The sequence below is a fragment of the Haematobia irritans genome, chromosome 4 (genome assembly GCF_050003625.1).
Source record: "Haematobia irritans isolate KBUSLIRL chromosome 4, ASM5000362v1, whole genome shotgun sequence".
In the NCBI taxonomy this organism is placed as follows: Eukaryota; Metazoa; Arthropoda; class Insecta; order Diptera; family Muscidae; genus Haematobia; species Haematobia irritans.
Window position 1 is genome coordinate 156,908,452 of NC_134400.1, and position 12,204 is coordinate 156,920,655.

At 35.5% G+C, this 12,204-nt stretch overlaps 1 protein-coding gene across 1 annotated transcript; it reads left to right on the forward strand.

Annotated features, from left to right (window-relative positions):
* Nucleotides 1–831: 831 nt before the first annotated feature.
* LOC142236164 (uncharacterized) lies at nucleotides 832–11,813 on the forward strand. Its single transcript, XM_075307423.1, has 2 exons — nucleotides 832–1,277; nucleotides 10,823–11,813. Exons 1-2 carry the CDS (start codon nucleotides 1,267–1,269, stop codon nucleotides 11,658–11,660), a joined length of 849 nt encoding a protein of 282 aa, XP_075163538.1. The 5' UTR covers nucleotides 832–1,266; the 3' UTR covers nucleotides 11,661–11,813.
* Nucleotides 11,814–12,204: the final 391 nt, after the last annotated feature.

Consider the following 12,204-nt stretch of genomic DNA (forward strand, 5'->3'; position numbering starts at 1 on the left):
GCAATATTTCGATGTGTTACAAACGGAATGACAAAGTTAATATACCCCTATCCTATGGTGGAGGGTATAAAAAGAAATACTCGCTCTTATTCCCAAATGACTTTTTATTCATACGCATATTGATTTGATTGACTACCAGTATGACTAACTCTTCTTGCTCCGCGTGATGTTATTACGTTATCCAAGCAATTTCGCTTTGATTCCTTTTTTAGATAAATTACCAATTCTCGCATCTACTAAATTTTATGACATAAAATTAGCCATCTCCATTGTTAGTTTTGGGATTGGTTTTTCTAATTTACTATCGTTTCTCCACAGCTGTGAATTATCATCAGACACCAATGATATCAATATTGAGGCGTGCTGGGATTTCTTATAGGTTATTGCAATGAAATATGTAGAAGAAAAAGTGGCATCATTTTCATTATCCTTTTTTATTGTCGAATATTTATAGAGAATTTTGCACGTGATCCAAACCGCAACACATGCTGCTAGACCCAGTGGCTAAAATGTGTCTTATAAGGCCTGAGATGATTTCAAGTTCACATTCTAAGTTCGACAAAAACGATGAAGGGGGGGATAGTGAAGTTTGCAATTTCATTTATTACATATCCCCTTATTTTTCGATTGCTTGCTTCAGAAAAAAATATCACCAAAATATTTTCCAATTAATTATGTTGGTTGTTGAACTCCGTTCCACAACTGTTCTTAGCTTATTATTAACTTTTTGAAAATTTTGAATAATGTTTGAATATTTGAATTTAACGAAAATAATTGAATTGCCAATACATAATATGAATTGTTATCGATACTTGAATTCAATCTTTATGCGATAACCCTAAAGCTTTTACTCAAAATGAATTTAATTGTTGTAAATTCTAAATCATAATGTCTGACTGACACTTCGTTTGTTGTAAAAACTTCACTTGTGCTTCGTCATTGCCCTTGGTAAGCTGCCGTCATCCTGAATAAAGCCATACTTTTGAAATCTTAAACTTACACTTTGCCTTTTGCTTTCTTCTCTTTTCGTTACAACAAAAATCTTTACATTTCCGAGAGTTAATCTTTATCTACAGTCCACTAAAGGAAACATCTCACGGATTTGTACATGATCCTTCGAACCGTCAAGGAACTGGGAAGAATCTTATAATCTTGGATTACGTCCACTGTCTTGGAAAAGCGTTTGCATTTAACTTGGGATTACGTCCTCCACATTACACAAACCGCAGACTTGCCTATCCATTTTTTCATATTCTCAAAATCATTATGGACAAAAGGTACGTGAAATTTATTATATTGTGAACGTTTGAGAATATCAGTGTTTGGCTTGTGATTTAGTGGCAACGCAACGGTAGAATAACTTTGTGATCTGAATAATTATTTTTTACATGACTTATGGTTCTGATCTCGAAACTTTAACCAGAAAGCACATAGTCAGAAATTCTTCTTACAAGTGATCGATGTTAATTGTAACACAGATTGTTGTTACAGAATGCAAATTTGAACTCTGTTAAATTCTTTGCAAAAGAAGCAAAAAGCTGTTTAACATTAACCACTGTAAATTGTAAAAAGTTTGCTTTACGAGCAACTCTAACATAAATTCCATTACATACTTATCCTTACATACTTACCCACGGTTTATGTTTACGACATTCGTGGCTACTTACCTTCAACATATTTAACATTCGTACCAGAAATATTTGCAGCATTTACAATTGTGTATATAGTTTACGAACCTGCAACATTTGTTTGCAACATTTTAAAATACTTACCTATGATATGCAACCCTAACATACTTACCTATTGTGCTATCCACACTCAACCACAGAATGCGTTAACAGCCATACTCAACAAAACATCCACCTTCAACATTAGAAGTCATATGTAATCTCAGTCACTCCGATATAATTATCAACATTCATCTGTTTGTCCGCTGACAAACATTGAATTAGCATACATACGGCTATACATACAACACCGTATGCTTTATTACATACTCTACGCACATATAAAAAGCAAATTCTCTTAAGTTACCACTTGCAAAAATTCTCTCGAAAGCTGACTGCGCAGCTAAAGTAAATACGACAGAATATTAACATTACTCTCTTATTTTGATGCACATTGCACACGCCAACAATCAATACGTCATATGATTTGTTTGTTCCCTGAATCATAGTTGCCACATACTTACCAACTTTGGGCATATCTATTTCTATTGAGGCATAGTATATTTATTTCTTTTTATGCGATAATTGCGAACAAAAAACATTCAATGTTTAAAAAATTTTAATTCAAAAATTTAACTTTGCATTAATTTAAAAATTGTTGGTAAACGAAATTATTATAAATTCAAAGTTAATATCGTACCCATATTGCAATCCCGAATTCATACTACAAATCAGAAATTGTGGTAATCGATAGGGCATCTCTGCCTTCGTCTTAAGAAATAGAGAGAGAGTTAGAGTGTCAAAGCCGGCAAAGTGTCATTTGGATTAAGATTTCATTGCGTTAACATTTAATTTGGGAGCTGTAAATAAATAAGCTGCAAATAAAAAAAATAAAAAAAGAAAAAAGTATGCGCAGAAAGCTGAATGATTGACTGTTGAAGTGAGTTGGAAAAGCTGAAAAAATTTGGAAACAAAGAGCTACAAATAATAAAAAATAAAAAAGAGGACAAATATGTGCAGAAAGCTGAAAGATTGAATGTTGAAGTGAGTTGGAAAATCTGAAAGAAAAATTTGGAAGCAAAGAAAATTGAATGCAAAATTATTGAGAGATTGGTTTGTTAATTTGGAATATTGTTGAGCGAATTACCTGGTGGTGTGGATGAATTGTCTGTGGAGTTGGATGCTGGTTGAGGATTTTGTGGTGTGTTCCCTAACGGTTCTGTGCTGGCACGTGAGGAAAATATGGCTAATATCAATACGTACATTGGCATGTATATGGTGAGTGTATGTTGGTATGTTTATACATATGCAGGGTTGCCTTCGATACCAGAAATCGCAAAAAGCGCTTAAATGAAAAACTCAAATATTGTGAGCTTTTTTGAGACCATAATATTCTTTGATACCAATATTCAATGTAATTACCATTATCAAATGTTTTTATATTTTGGAACTATTAAATTTGAAGATTGAAAAAGAAAGTTTTCAATAATTATTTACTTGATATTACATTGAATTAAACACGAAAAAAAAATAAACATTATATGAAAAATTATAAGAAAAATTATATGCAAATTATACCATTTTTACACTGAAACAAATGTTTCAAATGAAATGTATATAGAAAACATACCATTTTATGATATACTGGAAAATATATGTACGAAACCTATTAGTAATCTGACTTTCGATATATAGAGATTGGAGGAAAGATAATAAATTTCCCTGGGCTCTGGGAAAATTGGTTTACAAAAGATAATTGGAAACAAATTTATACTTACCCATGAATCGTCATATTCACTTCAGAAAATCGCCATACTTACCTTCAAAGAAAAATAGCACTTACCTTTAAAAAAAAAAAAAAAAAAATAGCACTTACGCTGAAAAAAATACTTACCTACACTCAAAGAAAAAGTGAATTCTGTATTTCACTAAAGCCAATTTAACTTTATTTTAGTTCATGGGGTTTTGAGAAAGTTCCCTTTGCTCTAATAATTTTCATTAAATGAACTAGAAGACGTGGAGAAAATTACACACAAATTAAGCGATACTTGATTCGTATTTCTCACAAAATAGTTCAGTGTTTATTTAAATTTGTAAATTTTACAACAACTTCATGTGTCGCTAGAAACATTCTTGCAATTTGCCAGTCTCCAATTTTTTCATTCAAACTGCAAAAGGTTCTTTGAAAAGTGAAAATAGATTATGTATAATAATTATTCTTGAATTTGTCGAAGAATATATCTTGTTCGTGATATCAACGTATTACCAGCGTTTGATACTGTTAAGCTAAAAGTTTCGAAAAATATACAGAATTTTTTAAATTGACCGAAAGTGTTATTCTTGGTGGGTTCAATTTTTTTTCAGTGCGTAAGGAAAATACATACCAATACATTGCTATTGGTAAAGTGAACTGTTGTTGTGAAAATCGGCTATTTCATGCGAGGGTGGAAAAAATTGTGTCCATTTGTGAAAATTGTTTTTTAGGCGCTGTTAACAAAACAATTTTTTCGATGTTGGAGTATCATTTACGAATTTCGTACTTTTCGTAGAAACGAACAAAATCATTGACTATAGTAACTACACTGTAGATCATTGTTTTGGTTTGAGAAAAGGATGGGAATTTTTATAATTTTACGCCTAATACTGGATCACTTTTTCGCACGGAAGACGATGCAAGGATATTATTTCGCACAAATGAATTAGAAACCCTGTATTTTTATCCCATTCACTTTGATAAATGCTGACATTCAGTTTTCGCACGAATGAATTTTGTAACAACTTTAGTTAGCTTTGATCTTATTTGTGCATACATTTCATGGTTTATACCCACGGTTTGTGCCTGGAAATTTTTGAGACATATTTGGTATAGAATTTATCGAGTTGAAAAGTTTGTTATGGGATTTTGAAAAATAGACTACACTGATAAAAAAGGGATACCTGTTTATAAGGATTTTGTCTTTACACTTGCACTGATATTGATTTCGGGCCAAAAAAGTGTAGAATTGGAATAATGATTCTTGGAGATAGAATTCTCTTTAATATTTGAGTTGGCGTGCTTGAATTGTGGAAATTTTATCTTATTCGTCTGCCGGCTGGTTTTTTTCATTTGCTATTCAGAATACATTGGAAACTTGTTGTTTTAAGTAGAAATATTTCCGAAATAAAGTTTTTTTCCGAAATTTTCATTCAAAGTTCAAATTCGTAACTTGAATCTTTGGCCTGACGACAATTTTTTTTCAGTGCATGTAATGAATATCATACAATTTACTGGTCGCATTTGAATTTTTCGTTAGTAAATTGGATACAGCTAGCTACGCTCACATTGTATCATTGTAGAAGCTTAACATTACGACATATTTTTCACGATTTATCACAACACTGTGTTACACTGTGAGTGTTTTGATGGATTATAGTCAACACTCACAGTTTTCTGGATATTAGATAGTAGATAAAGTACTTATGAAATAATCCACTTTTGGGTTTTATGCTGATTGGAAATTGCTCTTGTGGAGTTTAAACTTGTATATGAATTGATTTATTTAACTGAAATGAAGTATTACTTATTCCTATATGGGAATTAACTTGTGAAACTTTGATTGTTTTGCTGATTTTTTGATTCAAGTTTACTTATATTACTTTACTGGAATTTTGTTAATATATTGCTCTCGTGGAGTTAAAAGTTTTTAATAGTACAATTACTCTGTCTTACCTCAATTTAACATTTTTAGAGGTAAATATCAAGTAAATTTCTTGTCGTTTAAATCCTTTTTTGGGTTATAAAACGCGGTTATTTCAAGCTACTGGCACATCTTTGGAATTGAGTCTGCACATTCATATTACATATTGACTTTGAGTCTTGGAACTTTGTTTTTTTTTATTTACTGCAAAAATACTGAACCCCAATTACTTGTTTACGATTTGTAATGGCTTCACAAAAGTTCATATTTTTTTCGGACCAAGTCGTCACTTATTGCGCCAACTTCAGTGCTATTGATACTTCTGAGCACAGACTTTCAAGTCTGCAAGTTGATCTTGAAGACTTAGAACGGCGTTGGCAGACTCTCACTCAGGTATACGAGACAGAGATGGTTACTGATAGCGCTAAGGCGGAGAAAGAGTCAATACACGCGAAGTTTAATGAGTCTATAAGGGCTTATAAGAAATGCAAAGCTGATATGCTGGACTTGATTGAAATAGAAAAAAGAGCGATGGAGCGATCTGCGCGTCCTCAAGAAATACTTGGGACCACATCGCAGGAGGTGACTGGGTATTCTTTGAAAGTCCCTCCATGCGATACTGAAATGTTTGGTGGTGGATATGACAAATGGCCCAGTTTTCGAGACATGTTCTCAGCCATTTATGTCAATCACCCAAAATTGTCTCCGGCACAAAAGTTATTTCACTTAAGGGCAAAGACTCGTGGGGAGGCTAATCATATTGTAAAACAATTCGCATTAACTGATGACAACTTTCACTTAGCTTGGGAATCCCTACGTCAACGTTACGAAAATAAGCGCATACTTATTAATCATCAGCTCAGGAAAATATTTGAAACTGAGCGCGTAACTTCGGAAAAAGGAAAAGCTCTACGAAACTTGCAGTACACTATAAACAATTGTCTTTCTATATTGAAAACTTACAATATATCGGTCATGTCGTGGGATCCATTCTTAGTTTTCTGGGTTTCATCAAAACTTCCGGATGAAACTTTGACAGCCTGGGAAAATTCGTTAAGCGATCACAAGGAAATGCCATCTTGGGAGCAATTGGACGACTTTATTTCAAAAAGATTAAATATGTTGGAATCTATTTCTGACATGAGGAAGCCTTCAAATAATACAAATGTGACTCAGAAAACTCAGACTTATCACACGAAAACTGATTCCAAAGTCCGATCTTGTAAAGCTTGCAAACTTAATCATTCTTTGAGAGCCTGTCTTAAATTCAAAACTTGGTCTCTTGCACAAAGGCGAAAGTTCGTCAGGGACAACAAAGTATGCATAAATTGTTTGTGTTACGGCCACACTGCGCAAAATTGTCAAAGCGAAAATGTTTGTCAGAAATGTCACCAGAAACATCATACACTTTTACATCCAGATTCTGTTCAAGAGCTACAAAGTAGTCCGCCACCTGAAGTCACGACATTTCATACGGAAACTGCATATGATAATCAACCTTCGACATCAGCTGCTGCTTATGGAAATTCAGTTTCACATGTTCAATCTAACTTTACTAGTTCTGCAGATTCTACTATTTTGCCAACGGCGTTAATCTATTTAGAACACTTAGGAACTAATTTAACAATACGGGCTTTTATTGATCAAGGATCCCAAGAATCTTTTATTTCAAGCAGACTTGTAAAGCGATACTTAATACCGACCAAGAAGTCATTTACTACCATTTCAGGATTAGGGGGTACTCTTCTTGAGAATTCTTCGAAACTTTGTCATCTGATTTTAAAATCTCGAAAATCTGATTTCAAAATTCGTACAACTGCGTTAGTTATTTCAAATATGAATCACTTAATGCCCTCTTACCCAACCCAGATCTCTAACTGGTCAGATTTGGAAAATATTGACTTAGCTGATCCCTACTTTTACAAACCCGCGCAAATAGACATGTTATTAGGTAGCGACATTCTTCCATTCATCTTGAAATCGGGTGTGCGAAGAAATATATCTGGAAGTCTTCTTGCACAAGAAACTGAATTTGGTTGGATTTTGAGTGGCCCTCCAAAAACTAGATCTACTCAAGTGTTTGCGAATTTTGTGACTTGTACTGATTCACTTAATAATGAAATTAGAAAATTTTGGGAACTTGAAGAAGTTCCAACTTCAAAGAATTTGTCTGAAACTGACATGTGGTGTGAAGATTTTTATCGGAAAACTACTGTTCGCCAATCTGACGGGAGATATCAAGTTAGATTACCCTTTCGTCAGGATCTACCCAAAGACTTAGCTCTAGGACCTTCAAGACGAGCTGCCCTCGGTCAATATCTTCATATGGAAAAGAACTTGAAAAAATCGCCTCAACTTGCTGCAGAATACACTGCTGTTTTATCTGAATATTTAACACTTGACCACATGGAGATAACGTCTTCCTCAGAAATCTGTCGTGACTCTGCATATTTTTCCTTTTATCTTCCTCATCACGCAGTCGTAAAACCTGAAAGGTCATCTACAAAAGTACGTGTGGTATTTAACGCCTCGAAGAAAACTTCGACGGGAGTCGCATTGAATGATATTCTGCATACTGGACCGATACTACAAAATGAACTGATGAATGTTGTACTACGCTGGCGTTTCTTCCGATACGTGTTTAATGGCGATATTCAGAAAATGTATCGCCAAATTTATGTTCATCAGGATGATAGACAATATCAGCGCATTTTATTCCGGGAAAATTCGACCGAAGGGATCAAAGACTTTTGCTTGAAGACTGTTACTTTTGGAGTAAACTGTGCTCCATACTTGGCTATTCGCACACTTTTACAACTAGCCGAAGAAGAAAAAACTACTCATCCCACAGCTTCACATATTTTACGAAACCAAACATATGTTGACGATATTCTTTCTGGGGGACATTCATTAACTGAGACCAAGGCTTACTTGTTAGAACTTATAGATTTACTTAATTCTGCTGGGTTTCCACTCAAAAAGCTTACGGCTAATCACCCACATATTCTTCGCAATGTGCCCCCGGAAGATCTTCTAAATGAAGATTTCTTGAAACTTGAAGATACCAGCGAAACAAAAACATTAGGCATTCGGTGGAATGCCATGTCAGATTCTTTTCTCTATGTCGTTTCAAATATTGCTCTTCCTACCTCACCGATGACGAAAAGGAAAATATTATCTATTGTGGCAAAGATATTCGATCCCGCTGGTTGGTTGGCGCCGATTATAGTTGTAGCAAAGATGCTTTTACAACAACTTTGGCTTGATGGAACTGATTGGGATGAGGAAGTCAAGCCTCACTCTTTTCAAAAATGGAATTCTTTCATTTCCAATTTTTCTGACATTGAGTATATCCGAATACCTCGTTGGATTTATTACGCACCCGACAGGCGTATTCAAATTCACGGATTTTGCGATGCTTCCGAAAAAGCATACTGCGCATGTATATATATCCGCATTATATCACCTGAGAACTGTATAACATCAAACTTACTTGTTTCAAAAACTAAGGTGGCACCTTTGAAAACAGTGAGCTTACCCAGGTTAGAATTGTGCGGCGCGGCACTACTGTCTAGACTTTTGAAATCAATATCCCAAAATATGACTTTTCCTGTTACCGGTGTTTATCTTTGGTGCGACTCAACTATTACTTTGGCCTGGTTAGATAAACCGCCTTTCCATTGGAAAACTTTTGTCGCAAATAAGATTTCAGAAATTTTGGATAATGTGGGAAATGTAACTTGGCGATATGTTCCAACTACTGAAAACCCAGCCGATATTGGAACGCGAGGCTGTACTGCGGCAGAACTGAAAAATAATCATCTCTGGTGGCATGGACCAAAGTGGTTGGTACAACCTTCAGAATGTTGGCCAAAGTCTAAAACATTTCAGGAGCCAGAACTTGAGCGAAAAACTGTTAACTTCCAAATCGAGACACATATGGAAGACTTACTTGAAAGATTCTCTTCCTTCAGCCGAGCTCTACGAGTTGTGTGTTTTATGTATAGATTTATAAGGAAATGTCAAAAGCGGAATTCTGACTCATTTGGGGATAAATATATTACTTCAGCGGAAATTAGAACTGTCAAATTTCAATTAATTAGGCTGGCACAACTTAAATTTTTTCATGCGGAATATCATGCATTGGAAAATAAACAACCCATATCTTCTAAGAGCAAACTTCTGACTCTGAACCCGTTTTTAGATGAACGAAACTTACTTAGGGTAAATGGTCGTTTAGCGAATTCGGATCTTCCATATAACGAGAAGTATCCGATCATTCTGCCAGAACATTCTCACTTTTTTAAATTGCTTTTAACTTTTACCCACAAAATTCTTTTACATGCCGAACATCAAGGTATGTTACGGGCAATACGAGCTGAATTCTATGTGATACGTTTGAAGAACTCTGTCCGATCTTGTATTCGAAATTGCCGTACTTGCACAATATATAAACAGCGCATTCGAAATCAGATAATGGCTGCATTGCCTGAAGAGCGTTGTACTTTTTCACTGCCCTTTACCAACACGGGTTTGGATTTTGCCGGCCCATTCGATTTGAAAACTTCGAAATTACGAAACGCGAAACTTCATAAAGGTTATGCCGCTGTTTTCATTTGTTTATCAACTCGAGCTGTGCATCTGGAGGCGTGCTCCGAGTTGACTACTGAAGCTTTCTTAGCCACATTTGATAGATTTGTAGGGAGACGTGGTTTACCTAATAAAGTATTCTCTGATAATGGAACCAATTTTGTTGGTGCCAGCAAAGCACTCTCTCGAGAATATCGAAACTTTATACAATCTTCTGAGAAAGGTCTAGTTGACAAATACAATATTCACGGGTTCACTTGGCACTTTATTCCACCACATGCACCACACATGGGTGGACTATGGGAAGCTGCTGTCAAAAGCATGAAATCCCACCTTCGAAAAGCCGCAGGCAATATTAAATTTACTTATGAGGAATTCTCTACTTTACTAGTTCGAATAGAAAGTGTACTGAATTCTAGGCCCTTGTCTCCTATAAGCGAAGACCCTTCGGAAATTACTGCTTTGACACCTGGACATTTTCTTAGAGGTTCCGCATTGATTGCTGCACCAGAACAATGTACTGATAACTTGACTTTAATAAATCGATGGCAAAGATTGAAAACGATCCAATTTAATTTCGCAAAGAGATGGAAGAACGAGTACATCTCCAACTTGCAGAAAAGATATAAATGGAAGACAGAACAGCAAAATCTTAAAGAAGACGACTTAGTCATTATTAAAGACGATAACTTGCCGCCGACTGAATGGAGTTTGGGACGTGTTATTAAGGTATTTCGCGGTCCTGACTCAAAGGTCCGCGTTGCTGAGCTTAAGACACAATCTGGTACGCTTTTGCGTCCAATAGTTAAACTGTGTATTCTACCCGTTGCCAACTAAATTTCATAATTTTTATTCTCAAGTTCACAAGTTAATAAATTTACGTTACAGTACCTCATTTAGTCAGCCGAAATGCCGTATCTGCCATAACCGCCACATCTTAAAAGACTGCCCCGAATTTCAACGGATGGACGTTCTTGAACGGAGAAAGCATATGAAAGAACATCGCTTTTGCTTCAAATGTCTCTGCGCTTCCCACACACGCGAATGGTGCAGGTCCCGAAAAACTTGCGTGGTATGCAACTACAACCACCACACAATGCTCCATGTCGACGACCACATGAGAAGGAAGGGACGATCGAACAAAGCACACCATGACAGCGCCAGAAAAACCAATAGGAAAACCCCAAAGGCAACACACACTTCTTCTGTTAGTCGTTCCCCACCACTGGTACGAGAAAGGCTGAGCCAAAGACCAAAGAGACACATCTTCCTGCCAACCGCTCTAGCTCGGGTTTTAACATCAAACGGCCCCGTAAAAGCACGTTTAATGTTAAACTCAGCCGGTTTAGAAACATGGATACTGAAGTCACTAGTCCAGCGTCTTCATCTACGTACAACCAGGAAAAACAACACCGAATTCTGCACACTGAATTTGCAGTCTTACTATGATCCAACCGTAAAAATTCAAATAACTGGCATAGTGAAGAACCAATTTAATATGGCACTACCGGAAGCGACGTCCGATAAGAAACTTCAGTCCGTCTACAACCATCTGCCTAACTTGGCAGATCCACATTTTTTTAAACCAACTGACATAGAACTTGTAGTTGGAAACGATCAGTTGTCAAAGATCTTGTTGGCTGGCCTCATTCAGACATCGTCCTCAATGCCCATCGCCCAAAGTTCTGTGTTTGGATGGATAATATCTGGAGCCTGTTCTTATTGAATTGCATTGCTGCAAGGGGGGCGGCATGTTGAACTCCGTTCCACAACTGTTCTTAGCTTATTATTAACTTTTTGAAAATTTTGAATAATGTTTGAATATTTGAATTTAACGAAAATAATTGAATTGCCAATACATAATATGAATTGTTATCGATACTTGAATTCAATCTTTATGCGATAACCCTAAAGCTTTTACTCAAAATGAATTTAATTGTTGTAAATTCTAAATCATAATGTCTGACTGACACTTCGTTTGTTGTAAAAACTTCACTTGTGCTTCGTCATTGCCCTTGGTAAGCTGCCGTCATCCTGAATAAAGCCATACTTTTGAAATCGTAAACTTACACTTTGCCTTTTGCTTTCTTCTCTTTTCGTTACAACAAAAATCTTTACATTTCCGAGAGTTAATCTTTATCTACAGTCCACTAAAGGAAACATCTCACGGATTTGTACATGGTTGATGTTGAAAAATTTTTAATTAGATTAATTAAATTTAATTCATTAAAATTTGCTTATGAAATCAATTAATTTTTTAATAGTATTTT